The sequence below is a fragment of the Hesperophylax consimilis genome, chromosome 9, assembly GCF_061612785.1.
Source record: "Hesperophylax consimilis isolate HC1 chromosome 9, BYU_Hcon_1.0, whole genome shotgun sequence".
Lineage (NCBI taxonomy): Eukaryota > Metazoa > Arthropoda > Insecta > Trichoptera > Limnephilidae > Hesperophylax > Hesperophylax consimilis.
Window position 1 is genome coordinate 4,112,260 of NC_142844.1, and position 17,055 is coordinate 4,129,314.

Here is a 17,055-nt window from a genome sequence, read left to right on the forward strand (position 1 = left end):
GGACCAGCGGGGAGAACGCGCCCCCTGCGGTGAAGTGCCCCGACGACTGACGATGGCCGTGGGGCCGCGGGGCTGCCAGCTATAAGCGGGCGGCCCGGGCGGCAGTCACGGCTCCCCCGGCCCGCAGTATGGACCTAATAGACCTGTCGTTCTCCTTTACGCGGCCCGAAGGTGAGTGGAGTGCGTCCCCCGGAGCCCCGCTCCAGAGTGCCCCCCGTCCGGTGTGTCCTGTCAGATCCTCGTGTGACCCCAGTTCCTCCTACAACATCTGTTATCCTTTCGGCAACCGTTCTTTCCTGTGAATTTAGTGCTCGGAGTTTCGAGATTCAAGTCCCGATCTCGCGGGGAACGACTAAAAGCGTCTGTACAACAATAGTTCTCAGTGTTGGTCAGTCTGAAGAGCGAGGCCGGCAATTAATAGATACGCCGATATCTATCGACTTTTCCTTCGGGTCCAGGTAGGGTCTTCGTGACTGTTCGTCTATGCCGAGGGTAATCCGTGTCGCCGTGCATTAGGTCGGAGGGTGATGTTAATCACTCGTATACTCGCATTAATTGATAGAACATAAAGCACTGCCAAAACATGACTAAGCTAGATTACAAAACGATCGGTCTTGGCAAGCAGAAGTTAGTTAGGTAGTTAGGTTGAACACTCGCTAGATTGATGTCCCATCGTTGGCCCCAGGGAAAATTCCTCGCGGCGGTCGCACCGACCGGCGCTACCAAACACCCCTTTGGGCCGCCCTTCGACTCCCTCCCCCCGCCAGTGACAAGGTTACATACCGTCCTAATGATAATCCTCCCAGCCTTAAAGAAATAATAATTGATCGATTTTGTCTGCCATTTTCGTGTCGATCTGTCGGGTGCTAGGTCATGGCGGCGTATCCTGGTATTAGTGACCGCTTGACAATCATTCCTAATATATAGCTCGGGGGGGACTTTTGATGTCACAAACCGGCACTCTTTTGGCTATATTTAGAACTATTCTTTTAGAAACACCCCCATTTTACTGACACTGATGAATGTCATGGCTGATCTTATATTATTGTCAACCTCTTTAAACTTTGAACGACGACCCGACCACACTGAGCTATAATCTGTCATTGGACATTCTCATTTCACGTATGTAGGCACGTATTGTATGCTGAACAATTTAGTCGCCAAGCAATTGAGTTAACTCTTCGGCTAGGTTCTTGTCCAATTAACACTCGGTTATTAGGTAGGTACATACCCAATTTAGCCGGAATCTCTGGGATTTTAGACCGTTCTATGTAATCACCGTCGTTATTCTCCTCGTCTTTTTCCTAGCCCATTTTGCAGTTGCCTTTCAAAAAGCATTTATTTCAGAAATACGATAATTATTATTAAGCTTATCTTAAGCCAGGTCATTTCAGAAGTGGGACCAATATTAGATTAGATGGCAAGGAAGCGAAGGTGTGTGACAGAAGTGTCACGAATATTAGATTAGATGGGAAGGAAGCGAAGGTGGTGTGTCAGAAGTGGCACAAATAGTAGATTAGATGGCGAGGAAGCGGAGGTTTGCGACATGGAATTAGTTTATAATGTCTACATTTAATTTATCGTTTAGTTCTTAGATTAAGAATTCACTAAGCCTTTCAAAGACCGATGCGATTTTATAGATAATAATTAAAAAGTTCCACACGCTACGTAAATTTACCGTGGAAATTTTAATTACCTTCATATTTTTATCGCCTGATTAATGCATTGCATTTTCGCCAGACAGAATCAGCACGCGGAAGTTCGTTGAACATCTTGGGAATTGAAATGTTAAGAACAACTAGTGAATGGTAGACTATTTATTATGGTCGCCTGTCAATCCGATTCTAATTAGAATTTGGCCGTATCCAACGGATGATCTACGTCTCTATCCTAGCATATTATTATGTACGTGCTTATTGACAATGTAAACAATTTTTTATAGTCTCCTTTCAGTAGCTTCACTCGTTTGTTTGTTGTACAGTTCTTGGATGTTTTTACTCACATCTGTGAGACACAGGTTGTTCCTGTTAGTGTTCAACTGGCGGAATGATATCGTAACAGTAGGAAACCTAATAAATGAAATTAATATCATATCGATTTTATTGTGTAAGTAATCCCGCATCAAATAGGATTAAAAGACACCCACGGGTTATGAGTTATTTTCTCGCCGCGGCAATAATGGCGACACATTTAAAAGTTGTCATTTGGTTTTAAAAAAATTGACGCCGGGTGCTTTTTTTACTCCCAATGAACAGGGCATAACTAAATAATAATATTTAAATTTCCTATCAAAACCAGAAAAAATGTGGAGGTTCGCAAAAAATGCAAGAATGATGCGAGCGTAATGAGTAAGATTAAGACAGTGACGCTTGGATTGTTTGGGCATGCAGAGCGTATGAGAATATACATAAGACGCGAATGTGAGAATGGTAGAATAGGGGACGCCCGAGGAAGACATGACACGATCAAGTGAATCAGATACTAGAGTCGGGCCATGTCAAGAGTCGGAATATTAGAAGAGTATGATACGATGTATAAATGTAATAAAGGCAAGAAGTGCTTGCCAAGACAAAGTTGTTTGGCGGTCCGCCCTCTGTCTACCCTTGCGGGGAAAGGGAGTGATGGTTAGTTGGTTAATTGATTTAAACCACAGATCAGATTATTCTATGATCTGAGAATAAAACCTCCATATAAAATAGACCGAAACGGACATATTTTTTAAAGTTTTTTTTATTTTTTTATTTCATTATTTTAATGTTACATTTAATTATAGTAATGGCGTATTTCCCATCTCACTATGTGTGAAACGCCTGTGTTGAGATGGCAATTTACAGAGTGGTTGTTAGCTAGGTTTTGTTTACACAATATTATAAAAATGACAGATTTAATAAAATCAGTTTTATTTTAACTCTACATTTCAAGTACGAATGTATTAAAATGAAGTAGAATGTAGAAGATTAAGAAGAAGCGATAACATAACCCTTTGAAAGTAGGGTTAGGTCATCGTCATTATTTTAGGGCTAAATCCCAAGTTGGATTTATCCTCCTCTACAAAGTTTAGGATGATTCCCCACAATTTTTTTCTTGCACGAGAAAAAAATACTCCCACTAATAATAATTTAAGGACGGGTGGCTAAGAAAATAATTCCCTACATTTTGTGTCTTTTCCCCAAAAATATGTTTCTCTCTTATTTTGTGTTGACAAAAAAGATCTAGATTATATGAAGAAAGAGCTAAGAAGCTAAACCACTTTTTTGGAGCTGACGGCCTTAATTTAGAGCCAAATCTAGCTCTAAAGAAGCTGAGTAGGCAACCCTAGCTGCGTATGAGTACTTCAACAATCATCTTGGCCATGACTTTCAATGTATCGTCATTTGGCTTTCTTTCCACGTGGTCACTGGTCACTCTGGTCAGCCCATCTCCGTATTTGAGATCTACATAATCTTACGATGGGTGTATAGTGTATACTCGATTAGAGTTTTGAGTTAAGATTCGATTTAATTTATTAAGTACCCTTTTAGCGGTATTTTGCGCCCAAAGATTAATAATTTGGTTTCATGTTATACACGACATCTCCAGTACTCCCTTCTAAATCTAGTATGAATGTTTTGTTTGAAGAGTTGAGGTTAAAATCGGGAATTATGGACTTAAGTTTGTAGTTCTTGCATGTATACACAGTTTTGTTTCGTAATTCTGGTAGGTACTCCAGGCACATGAAGGCACACAGAAGCCACGTTACATTTGTACCATGCTGCCAGATCTTTAGACATCATTTTTTTCACAGCTGGCCCTAAAACACTCATCTAACCTGTCTCTTCGACAATCAATCATAATATAATATTTTAATCTTATTTTCAAAAATTGGAACTGATTTGCCATGAATCAAGAATTCAAAATATCCCGTGGTAATAACATTATTCCTCCAAGTCAATAGCCATGCTATTTTTTTTTAAATTTATTGTTTTTATCGATTTCGCAATGCCGGGTAGGTACCTATCTATACTTTCTCAATATTAATAAATTAGTTTTGGTTTTACAGAAGTTATCCTTTTCCAGACAATTTGATCGGTGTTGGACGCCTAATCATACAATCATTGATTTTTTTAAATTTTGTGAATACTGCACATGAGTCCCAACCGTCTGGGGCCAATGTCAAATTGGGGTATATTCTGAGGCTGAATGTAGTGGGGAGAGTAAGGAGATGGGGAAGAGGAAGGTGGGGAAGTACTTGGCTATTCAGATTTAATCACCGAACACGGCTAAAGCCATTTCCAGCAACGTTTCAATTCTGAATGGTGGTCTTTCATCAGGGCGATACTGAGAGTATCTTCCACTCAAATATACTAAATTATTTTTAATGAATAAATTGTGAATTAACACAAATTAATCAAATAAAATTTAGTCGCGCACGCCGGGATTTGAACTCACGACCTTCGGCTTGCTAATCGAGGAACCTTACACCGCGACCACAGAGGCCGTCGCGATGTATTATCAACACTTTGATAACAAAGTTGAATCCAACCGGAATCCTCGTATATATTTATCAACACTCCGATAACAATGTTGAATCCGACCGGAATCCTCCGAGACACTATTTCGTTTTACGGAAGAACGACGGGAAATATAAATGATGTTATTTCTATTCGGAGGTTTCAATTTTCCGGGTGGACTACTTGCTACACGGAGAAAAATTAGTATTGCTGATTTGAATGTCGTAATCCGGTTAAAAACGGGATTCCAGGCCGTTTCCTTATATTTTTTTAGTAAATTCCTAATATTTCGGAACAACGGGTTCATGCATCTGCATTTGCCTTGATAATATACATATCATAACGAAGTGCGAAAATATTAAGTATTTTAATATTAAGTATGTCAAATAAAAAAGGAACAAATAAGTACATATAAATAAAATAATATTCCAATGATCGGTGATTTATTCGTTATTATTATAAAAAATAAATATATGGAATAATTAAAATAAGTACATCATTATGGTATTTATATAACTAAAACTTATATAAATTAACACAACAGAATCAAGGACTAACTCGGAAGTAACTCTGAACAACAAAACAAAAAAATGTTATGAATGCAGGCAAAGTGAAAATAATTGATACACTTTCCTAAAGTTGTTTTCAAAGTTGTCTAATTGTAAACCCGTTTAGTTAAAGTTGTCTAATTGTAAACCCGTTTTGTTAAAGTTGTCTAATTGTAAACCCGTTTAGTTAAAGTTGTCTAATTGTAAACCCGTTTAGTAGTTGTCTAATTGTAAACGCGTTTAGTTAAAGTTGTCTACTTGTAAACCCGTTTAGTTAAAGTTGTCTTATTGTAAACCCGTTTAGTTAATGTTGTCTAATTGTAATCCTTTATTTATATCAAAAACATATTTGATTCCAAAATGTGGTTGGCAAATTAGTTTGAAAAAAAAACGCGCGATACGAGCCACGAATTGTGGGAAAGGAACCGCAAGCGGCGTTTCGTGCCATTAGCGGTTGCTTCGTTCCTTTCCTAGTCTTGGTTCTTCTCGGCTCGCGTGTTTATATACGCATCCTTGCTCCTTCTCTAGTATTAAAATTTCTAGAAGTCTTATGTAATTTTAATCTTAATTTGTATAACAATAAACCTAATCATTTTTTAAACGCGGTTGATATTTGGTCATAGATTAAAATTATTTTTAACATGCAAGTGATTTACCTGTTACTCAGTTTTAACAACCTGTATATTATTATCTAAATTGCACTAATATAAAAATGACTTACCGAATAATAAATTATTGTAGAAAGCAATCACTTTGTGGTTTGACATATTTAATAAAATAAAATAAAATACTTTTTGTTTTAAAACCACGAGTTTTTAATAATTTTTATAACCGACCGGTTTCGCTTTACTCAAGCATCTTCAGGGTACAAATTATTACAGTATTACAAAAATTATTGAAAACTCGTGGTTTTAAAACAAAAAGTATTTTATTTTATTGAATAATAAATTAGTTATCTTCCTCGTGGTTGAAGCAATTATTTTGGGCCCTCAAATAGTATTAGATATTATTATTTGATACAGGCCCACGGTCCCTGCGGAAGTTTGGCAACACGATAAAAATATGTGGTGTACAGCTTAGTTCCAATCATTTATAACCTATACGTGAGTAGATATTTCTATTTATTTTGAATACTCATTCATTATTAACGTTCTATATTCAAAACTAGATACCCAGGGCCGGTCCTGAGCCAAACGGCGCAATTAGTAATAAGCAAAAAAAATTGCGCCCTAACGGGCGAGATAAGTCAAACCAGTAGACGCCCAGATTGGTGATTACTGTAATCTTTAATCTCTAAATAGTGTAAAATAAAGTCGCTATCCTCGTCTGTCTGTTTATGCGCTTAGTTCTTCTAAACTACACAACGGATTTTGATAGGGTTTTCACTATCATTTAGAGATTTTCTTCCGGAAGGTTTATATACAGGGTGTATCGGCACGTACCCGACAAACTTTAACCAGCTATTTCTTAGAACATTTGGAGTAAAAAATGTTATGGGCACTTTGCTGTCCGGTAACATTTTTTTTAATAAAAATTGTATTACTCATATTTTCACCACATGTCACCAATGTTTTATCCTTTGTCAAAGTTTGAAAACCCGTCTGGCAATATTTTGTTCGAGGTTCGTTAAATAATGTACGTACGTACCTACGTTGGCGCGCTTTTACAATCACAACGAAATGGCACGGCACCATTCGTCTCATTTTTAACTATTATTATTTAGTGTGTACGAAAGAGCGAGGACACTTTTTGACACACTTGCTAATAACAGCTGTTGAACACGAAAAACAATTCAAATGACAGTGACGGAGTGTGGATTTTTTATTTATTTTTTGTTTTTAATGGAAAAAAAATGTTACCGGACAGCAAAGCGCCCATTACATATTTTACTCCAAATGTGCTGAGGAATAGCTGGTTAAAGTTTGTCGGGTACTTGCCGATACACCCTGTATACAATACATGCGAATTACATTTATAGAAAGTAGAGAAAAGTCGATGTTTTGTAATCAAGTCGTAAACAAAATATTTTCGGGGCAATACGTTGGTAACGCTTGCTTAAACATATGAGAAAAATCAAAATATAACTTAATAACTTTTTGTATGTTTTTGGGACAATATAAATGATTATTATATGACAAAATTGTTTTTAAAAAATATTTCGTGATTCTACCTGTTTCCGTCATTTTTTAATTCAAAACTTAATTTTTGGATTTGAGGTCAAAATACTCGATCAAACTGAATAATATTTTTTAATCAAAAGATATAGCAAATATCTCGTACTGATATTTACTACTTTATTGGTTTGTATTTTAAATTATGAAATATAGGTTATTAAAGAATTTAATTTTTCATGATTTTAGAGACAACTTTGACATTTTTTTGTGTGTTAACGATAATTATAAGAAAAAATAATCTTGCCTTATCTACTGTGTAAATATAATAAAATATTAAGTAAAACAAAAAAAAACATTTTATGATAAGCGTGTTTTGTGTCGAAATTTTAATTTGTGTACCAACCCAAATTGGTATTTTGTAAATTAAAATCAAGACCACAGAAAATTTTTAATAATTTATTTTTTTAAATTACTCTAGGATTATTTGCAACGTCGCCATAATATGACGCACAGCTAGAATTCTTTTCATTTTTGAAATTCTAAAAGATCGACATTTAAGTAATCCATTATTTTTAAATAAAATCCTGAAAAAAAAACATTCGATTTCATAATAATGTTGAGCTAGATCCTTAAATTATCAAGTGTGCGGCGCCCGGAGCGGAGTGCTCCAGTTGCGGCCGCATAGGTCCGGCCCTGCGATACCTATTTACTGTAATGGTTTGCATACAATGTGTGGACGTTCTAATAAGAACCGTACTGTTTGTCCTATCTACGAATCGGTGTGCCATTCATTGTAGCATAATATTCATAATACTATTTTAAACAGTATTATTTATTATCGAGTAGGTAATTTTCCTTTGGCATATCGCTGACTTAAGTAAATTTGACCGCGTCACAATACGAAGTTCTGAAATGAACTCATTTGAATATTGCGGTTAATTGAAGATAACATTATTTTTACCATTATTCCTGTGACTCGTGATTGTGAGCCCACTCGTCCCAATGGAAAAGCTAGATTAATATTGTAGTCACATCCTGATTGCCGATGGGTCTGTAGTCCTTTGGGGGGAAGCACGTGAGTAGAGAACGGGTCCGCGACGGAGCTACTACAGGCCTGGAAAGGTATACCTGGTAGGTATAACCTGGCCGCGGTATGGCACCTCCCACCCGACGACCCGACCCGTGTCTGCCGCCTCGCCGTGCTGTTGTGGCCGGTGTCGGTGTTGTGTTCCGTGGCAAGCCGCGCTGGCCGAGATAACGGGAGAGGGACTTCTCGCTTCGTTTCAGTCTCAGTCAGACTCAGTCCCTCGCTTACTCGCTTCAGTTGGCCGCCGCCCTCCTCAGTCGCTCCACGTCCTCACTCCTCGTAACCCGCTACCGCAACCATGGTCCGCCGTGACTTCAAGCGTCCCGCCTCCGCCACGGAGCTGCCGCCCAGAGGCCCAGGTGTGTAGCGCCGCCCTTCTGGCCCCCGGAGCCCGGGCCCCCGTGCCACGCTCCACGCGCGCCACGCGTCCACGCGTGTCAAGACGTGTGTGTGTTTGTTTGTAAAGGTCACCGTATGTTCGGAAGTAAATACAAGAGTTCAGACAAAAATAACACGCTCAAAGAAATGCATTCCCCTCAACTTTTTAACATTTCAATAGCACGGTTCCGTAATATAAATATCCCATTCAAACGGTAGAGTGTTTCTTTCATTATTATTTTTTAAACCTGCGTAATGATATGATTTAATAACATCGTGTGCATGTCTTGTCCGCGTATCTTTAATTCAGTTGAATTGAATTAAATATTACATTATTGTTATGTGCAATTGATTTACTTTCGCGCACGTGAGTTTCTGTTATCTTTCCTTGGAATAATATCCCATTCATACTGTTTTAATCCAGATCGATAAAATGCGAGTGAAAAACGAGAACAGAAAGTAAATGAATTAATTAATTTAGTGATGAGTGCTGCGAGGTAACGTCACCAGATAAAAATACACGTTTTCAGCTTTCTTTTTATCATTTTGGAGCAACATTCTTTTTTGATAACTAGTTTGGATGTTCGTATTGCATTCGGGTTCAATTTGAGCGAAATGATAATAATACTAACTCGATAATTAACCAACGTTTCCCTCACCCCTCCCCTTTGACATATTCCAAGCTGTCAACTGCCACATCACCCTCCACCTCAGTCTGACCTCACTTCACCTTATCCTTTGCTGTGCTCCTGATAACATTTTTTTTCCTTCATTTAATTATTTCTCCGTCACACGTGATTTTTGTCCATACGTTGCAGGCTCGATTCTCTCTAACATGCATACATGCACATGTTATATTATTAATTTTTATACATAATTTATTTTGATGATGTTCCGTATTACGTACACTATTTTCAGATCAGGAACTAGATGGATTTTCGAATGAGATTTTTTAAAACTATAAGTTAATGTTTATGTCGAACTAAAATAATTTATCTTGCATTCGGCATGCTACATTTTGAGGTTAAGACATTATAATATTATCCTTACTGACAAAACTTCAAATCTTGTTTTATAATTATTATTTATTTTTGATCTCTATTTAATTTTTTTTTTTGCCAAAAAATGTATTGCCAATCGGGATACTTATTTTTATAGAAGTTTAAACCATTGATTTTTTTCCTCATTTGAAAATATTGTTTGAGTAGGTACCTAAGTAATTCTACTTTGAAGTGACTAGACATTGTATATTCCGGCTTTACCCACATCACAACCCCTCCTTTATTACCTTATGACCTCCTGGGAGTTATGAATTCGATTTAAACCCCATAATGTATTTTTACCCCAGTGAAGATAACCTTTTTGGAAAGCCTCGCATGGTAGTCGACATTTATTCTATTGATTTATTTACAAGTACCTGTCTAAAGAATATAACTCACATTAACAAAATTTTACATGAGCGTATCAAAAAAAATTATCATGCTATTTATTGTAATTAACAGTAAATGTAACATGCGTTACAATCTAACGCGTTCATAGATGGCGTTAATTTAATTGTTTTATTAAAATACATTTTTTGCAAGTTAGCTTTAAAATATTAAGACAAATTATTTGTTTGCGCCTGTACGTACGCAATATGAATATGAATAAATAGTTTCGTCCGTACAAGAACTTAATTTTTTCAAGAAAGACTTACAAATACAATATTGGATAGAATCACCGATACAATATTGTATTTGTAGGCCTTTATTGAAAGAATTGCTTTTTTATACGAGATATAGACAAAACTATTTATTCATTTTTGTTGTTTTGTTTTGTTGTTGTATTCTATTTATTCATGTTCATATTGGGTATGTATGGGTGCAAACAAATGATTCGTATTAATATTTGCATAACTTGCAAAAAGTGTATTTTCATAAAATAATTAAATTAACGCCATAGGAACACACGTTACATTTACCGTTAATGACAATAAGTAGCATGATAAATTTTTTTAATGCGCTCATGTAAAATTTTGTTAATGTGAGTTACATTCCTTGGACAGGTACTTGTAAATAACGTATATATGTTTTTCCTTAATTATATTAGTTTATAAGGAAGGAATTTTTCGAAACTCATGAAATTTTGTAAATACTTGCTTTACCCTTTTGCCATTAATTTTATTGACTATAATTGTTCTGATAATTTATGACATGACTATGAAAATAATATACTGTTTACTTTTGTAAAAAGAAACATTCACGATACGGAACTTTGTATGTAGGGTACGTCAGTATTATGCACTGGCGTACAATAATCATCCGCAAGTAGTATGCTATTGCCACACTGCACTAATTTAATAACTGCAAAATTGGCATTCTATAATATGTTTTTTTCGCATTTTATCTACAAAAGATAAATTAGTGTTATGATTATATGGAAAAAAAAAACTTACTTATTTATAAATCAAAACCATTCCTCCTTTTTGCAGTTGCTATTCATTTTCTCAGTATAAAATTATATATCATTTGCTTTGCTTATTAAACAGTACAAAACTTAATAACAGAGTTGTTTGTGTCGTGTTAATAACATATTGTTCTGTTATGTTGTCCAGTGGAGGCGCTGGTATACTGGCGCTGCCCTGCCCGCTCCGCAGCGGCGCTTGGCGGCGGCCTGGTGCTGTTGCTGGCGCTGGCCTGCTGCAGCCTCATCTCCGTGCTGGCCTACCTCGCGCTGCTCATCCTCGTGGGCACCGTGGCCTTCCGTCTCTACCGCAACGTGGCGCAGGCCGTGCAGAAAACCTCCGACGGACATCCCTTCAAGTGAGTCACATAAACTGATGTCCTAAATAACAATATTACTATTAAATATGCTCTCGAGTTATAACGTCTCCACTCTATCTAACCGGCGAACATACCTTGATCTCATGACTCTGTATAAAATCTATAACAACGTTATTGACTGTCCCGACTTACTGAAATTAATAAACTTCAAAGTACCACCCAGAGTAACAAGGCTTAACGACTTATTCCACATTAGCAGGACGCGTACAAATGCTGGTGTCAGGGATCCAATCAGAAGAATGTGCGAATCACTTAATCAGAACCAAAACCTCAAGGATTCTGACTTATTTTTTGATACACGCACTACTTTTAGTAGAAAAATGAAGACTGTTTTCCTACAAAGTTCAAAGTAAACAACTTAGACACACTTCGTTTAAATATATATTTTTTTTAAATTTCTGTTTAACATTGTTTATCTATTTATATACTTATATATTTTTTTTTTTACCCTCTAAATTTTTTCAAAAATAATTTGTAAATTCTTATAAGGATATTGCGCATTTCTTTCATATCTCTATTTGTAAAATAATATTCTTATATATATATATTTTTCCCCTATTTATAAGTCAAAATATTTGTATATGTTTTAAACTGCTGTTTAAGTCAATTCGTGAGAAATAGTTTGGATTCAGGTGAATTCTCTAGTTGATGTTTTGTATATTCTTGTCAATTGATATCTGTATCTGTTTTTTCTCCTAAATAAAAAAAAAATAAAATTCTTTCACCAATTGTGACAATGACAGAGAGAAGGCTCAAATACTTAGGACGGGTTGTTTCGGAGAATTTGAACAATTCATCAAATTTCAATGTTGATTTTCAAGTTCTGTGAAGGATTTTTTCAAGTTCTGTTTTTATTTCAGTTTTGTCAAGCAACTAGTCTATAATGATATAATATCAGAACTTGAATAGGACTTTCACAGATCCCGAAAATGAACGTTGAAATGTGATGAATTGTTCAAATTCTCCGAAACAACCCGTCCTTAAGAAAGAAGATTTAAACACCTTGGAAGAATTGGATCAATAGAAAACATTGCTAAACACCTGCGGCTATCCCTTCAAGTGAGTCACATAAACTGATATCCAAAGTTATAAATTCACCTATGGTGCTTATGTTCTACTTTGGTGAGAAGATGGTTCAGATACCTGAAAAGCCAAGTTACAGCATTAGAAGACATCACCAAATATCCACAGTCATCCCTTCAAGTGACCAGGGAAAAGCTCACATAGCGTTACAAATTGTTGAACCAAGAGACATTTCCAAACACCCAAACACTAATCAATAAAGTAAAGTAAAAGTGAACCACCTAAGGTAAATATCAGAAATCACCCACCCTTTTAAAAAAATTAAAAACAGTAAATCAATTATTTAAATAATCTGTTAAAACTTAAACCCCAAAAAAATGGTGAACTATCTGGTTAAATTTTTCCAGCTTTTTCTGTCTGGAATTTCAAAACCAAAAATAAACAAGTCAAAAGATGCCCCAAGCAGAGTTAAGTTTGGGTTTGATAATGCTGTCACATAAACCACAATATTAAACTACCTTCTCAAACAATAACCGAAGTTTGACAAAGATTACAGTTATTGATTTTGGTTGGTGAAATTCAGATAGAAATTATTCAGCCTGCAGTGCAAAAATTACATTCATCTGAAATTGTTCCGGTTTCTTAATGACCTCTTTCACTCCTTCAGAATTTCGTTTCATGTGCCGTAGCGCAAGTTAGTCTCGAAAAAAGTTGAATGTCTCACCGCACAAAAAATTTCAAGGCTATTCTATTATACTTACTTGTCACTTTGATAATCTGCGTGGCTAACTGCCAATCAGCGTCTCCTGTTAGTGGGTCACTAGTCTAGTCCGCTCCTGCAGAGTGTGGGTGTATGGCTACACGGAATGGGTATTGGTCGACATTGGTCCTCCAATTTGTGGGTGTATGGCTACAATAAATGGGTGTTGGTCCTTCGATATGTGGGTTTCCAGTCACATACATGTAGATTGGCAGATGTCAGTGTATGTGTCTACAAACGCATGTATTAGTTTCTAGACACTGATTTATGGGTTTGCAGATGCCAATAACTAACTAGTTTACAGTCGCCAATTTGTTGGTTTGTTGACGACTATGTATGGCTTTGTAGACTCCGATATGCCAATTTACAGATAATAATGTATTTATGGGTTTTTAGAGGACAATATATGGAATTTCAGACAGTAATGGTTTGTTGATGCCAATGTCTCTAATTCAAAGGCAAATATAGATGTCTATTAAACGATGCTAATGTTGTTTATTTGCTTGCTTGCTAAGGTATATGAATACTATCTGAAGTGTGCGTTGTGTTTCAGGGAGCTTCTGGAGACTGACCTGACCGTGTCTCCCGAGAAGGCCCAGGAGGTGGCCGTGTGGGGAACTGCACACCTGAACGCTTCAGTTGCTGAACTCCGCAGGTGAGCAACCAATCAACTTCTTGAAGATCAATTCATCCACATAAATACAGATCAAACTTTCTGACAAATTATTATTGAGGAATTTGATTCATACACATTACACACCGCTAAATTATACTAATTTCTAGACAATCTGGAAATATACTGCATATGGGCATTTTTGCCAAACTTTATACATTGCGTTTAGTCATGTCCCATAATTTAGATTGGCTTTTTCATAGTTAAAATATATATTTTTAACATGCAAATTTATTAATTTATTTCTTTTGGTTTATTAAATACTACTCTCAGCCTGTATATATTTTTAGTTAATTATTTTTTTTTTTTCCACATTCTATTTCGACATTCAATGATTACCAAGTCTGATTACGTAATTTATTTTAGGCGTATAAGATTAGTTTAATGGTTTCTAACTAGCTTACATAATATATTTTTGAAAAATATACAGTTTTTTTACATAAATTTGTACCAACATTGAAAAAATTACATTTAACATTTCGTGTATAAAATCCGTTAGTTCTATTCCGTGACCATATTTATTTATTAATGGTTTATAAAATTATGAACAATTATATTAGGTACACTTTATTTTAATAATATTTTTGTACACAACAATCAGCAACAACCTTTTGTATGTATTAAGTGATAAATTAAAAATATTCACTGAAGAATCCACATTATAACCAGTAGCCGCAGCCGCTTGTGACTTTTGGGTGTGATAGAGTGCTAAGTTATAAAAATTCGACATTAATAATGTTGTGAGTAATGAGAAGTACATGTTGTAGTAAGTCCCAGAATTTTTGCACTGTAAAAAAATCCTGACTTCCAGTGATATCTAATATTGCTGGAAACTTAAAAATAAAACGTAAAAGTAACAGATTGGAAAGCATAAAAATGGATGAAACATTTACACCCTTTGGCTAAAATGCCCGTATATCAGAATTCTCTCGGGTTTTTCTGTAGCCGTCCATGTATAACATGCATTATATTAAACCATCACGAAGGATGTTAAAAAGCAGTCAATTAAATAACAGCATTGTTAAATTGTGCAGTGTTTACTTTCTCTGATTAATGCTCTCAGGTTTTGGAAAATCTTTGAAATTAACTCTGCTTGGCTGATTTTAAAGTTCGATTCATCTGGATGTTTTATCACCCAATAAGTGCAGCTATTGAAAATTCTTGTTTGCCGGTTAACCATTAATCAGAGATGGAAGAATTCAGTGGGGAGTTAGTTAGCATTGTAAATAAATACCTTTATTTAATCTTGTGTTTATTATCATCCTAAATATAGTTTTTGGGAGTATTTTGTTTGAGATGTATCTCCAAAAAACGATACGGAAATAGTTGAAATTTTTAAGATGAATAAAATCTACATTTCAATAAAAATGGTTTGAAATCTGAGGAAACTGCGATTATCACGGCAACATTAAAATATGATGGCAATGTTTTAGTTGTTTCGTGTTACGGGGCGCTGCCAGTCTGGTTGAAGTTGGATGAACCATAAAAATGTCATAATAAGGAAAATTGATAAATAAATGTTGAATGACTAACCCAAGCAATGTTTTTGAATGTTTCAGGCTGTTTCTGGTTGAAGACTTGGTCGACTCTCTGAAGTTTGGCGTCATGCTGTGGTGCTTCACCTACGTGGGAGCTTGGTTCAACGGAATGACTCTTATTATCATTGGTAAATACTTTAATATTCCCATCGTTGTCTGTAGTATAATCATTAACAGCCTGCCGGGTGGAGCTTTCTTGCAAGCCGCGACTCTCTTTGCGTAGGAGTTTACGGCTCTTTAGACATCAACTCTAATTTCACCTCCACTCAACCAGCCGCCATGAGATAAAGCCGCCAAACCAACTTTGACTCTTAACAGCATTAGTAATAGGCTCTTTTAAACCTACACTTTTTCAGATATTCTAGCTCTTCATTTTATACAGGACTCATTTACGTAAAATGGTACTTTAAAAGTTATTTGTCATAGAAACCAGTTATTTCTTATTTAAATCTCATTAATCATTATATGTTTTGTCATTATGGATATTATTAAAATATGTTATCAATGCAATACTTTTGAGTATATGTACCAAAACTCTGGCCCAGTTAAAGTCGCCAGTTCTAGATAATAAAAATGTACAACAAGCACATTGTTTGTGTCGTCTCATTATTTCATTGTGAGTAAGTGAGAGACAACATTATGCATGTTTTAGCATTGTTTTTCTTTCACAATTGCAGAAATTAACAGACTATTCTGTTTCATTGTTTTATGCTTATGATTAGAAAATAAAAATTGATACGGATTAATAATTTACATAACAAGTAATAAGCGATAAAAAAATTCTTGCAGTTTCAAACCTTCAAATGGTGCCCTTGTAAAATTTTTCTGCTTGTCAAGAGCATTCTTCGACAGATTTAGTATAATTTATGCTGGCCTTCTGAGTATTTCCAGAAAGTTAGGATTTTGGCTAATTGCATACTCAATTATTCAGTTCTTGAAGACCTCAGAGCAGATGTTTTTTTTCTTCGTTATGAATTATAAGTGATAAAGCCAATTATGTGTAACTTTCAAATTATATGGATACATATTCAGCCCGAGTTGGATTTTTTTAACCAAATTATTTCTGTTCCTCGGGTCTAGACAAAAAATATCAAAATCAAATACTCCCACTAGACATTAGATTTCAAATAGTTTAACTGTTTTTTAATGTTTCTCAAAATAAAATATAATAAGTTTAAAAAAACTAGAATTAATACTTAGTAGTTTATCAAAATTTCGAGGTGTTGTATAGAAAGAATCTTGACTCTCTTCCCTTACATTGCAGCATACGTGGCTTTCTTCACCGTCCCCAAGGTGTACGAGACCAACAAGTCACAGATCGATGCCAACCTCGAGGTGGTCAGCGCCAAGTTCCAGGAGTTCACCAACAAGTGAGTGACTCTTGAATTGATATATTATCTTCGTGTTGGATATGATATCAGTGTCTAACCTCTATGCGTCTGTCTGTTTCAGGGTGCGAGCGGCCATCCCCATCGGCAAGAAGACAGAGAGCGAGAAGGAAAAGTAGAGAGAAGCGACGACCCGCTTGGTAGACGGGATCTTCCATTATATCTTGTGACCATTCGTGTTTGGAGTATAATATTTATATAAATAAAGTCGACTTTTACAAGTTTATTATTGCA

The 17,055-nt window shown here is 35.7% G+C and overlaps 1 protein-coding gene across 4 annotated transcripts in view; it reads left to right on the plus strand.

Moving 5' to 3' along the window:
* Rtnl1 (reticulon) overlaps positions 1-17,055 on the plus strand; it is a 35,900-nt gene extending 18,845 nt beyond the window's left edge. For 2 of the 4 annotated variants that reach the window (XM_089635557.1, XM_089635559.1), the window contains 5 exons: positions 11,211-11,418; positions 13,776-13,877; positions 15,455-15,561; positions 16,698-16,803; positions 16,886-17,055. In XM_089635557.1, the coding sequence (XP_089491683.1) occupies positions 11,211-11,418; positions 13,776-13,877; positions 15,455-15,561; positions 16,698-16,803; positions 16,886-16,940 (578 nt within the window). In that variant the 3' untranslated portion in view covers positions 16,941-17,055. Of the gene's footprint in view, positions 1-78; positions 172-8,397; positions 8,599-11,210; positions 11,419-13,775; positions 13,878-15,454; positions 15,562-16,697; positions 16,804-16,885 lie in introns of those variants that run through there. The other 2 variants (XM_089635560.1, XM_089635558.1) reach the window with 2 other exon arrangements.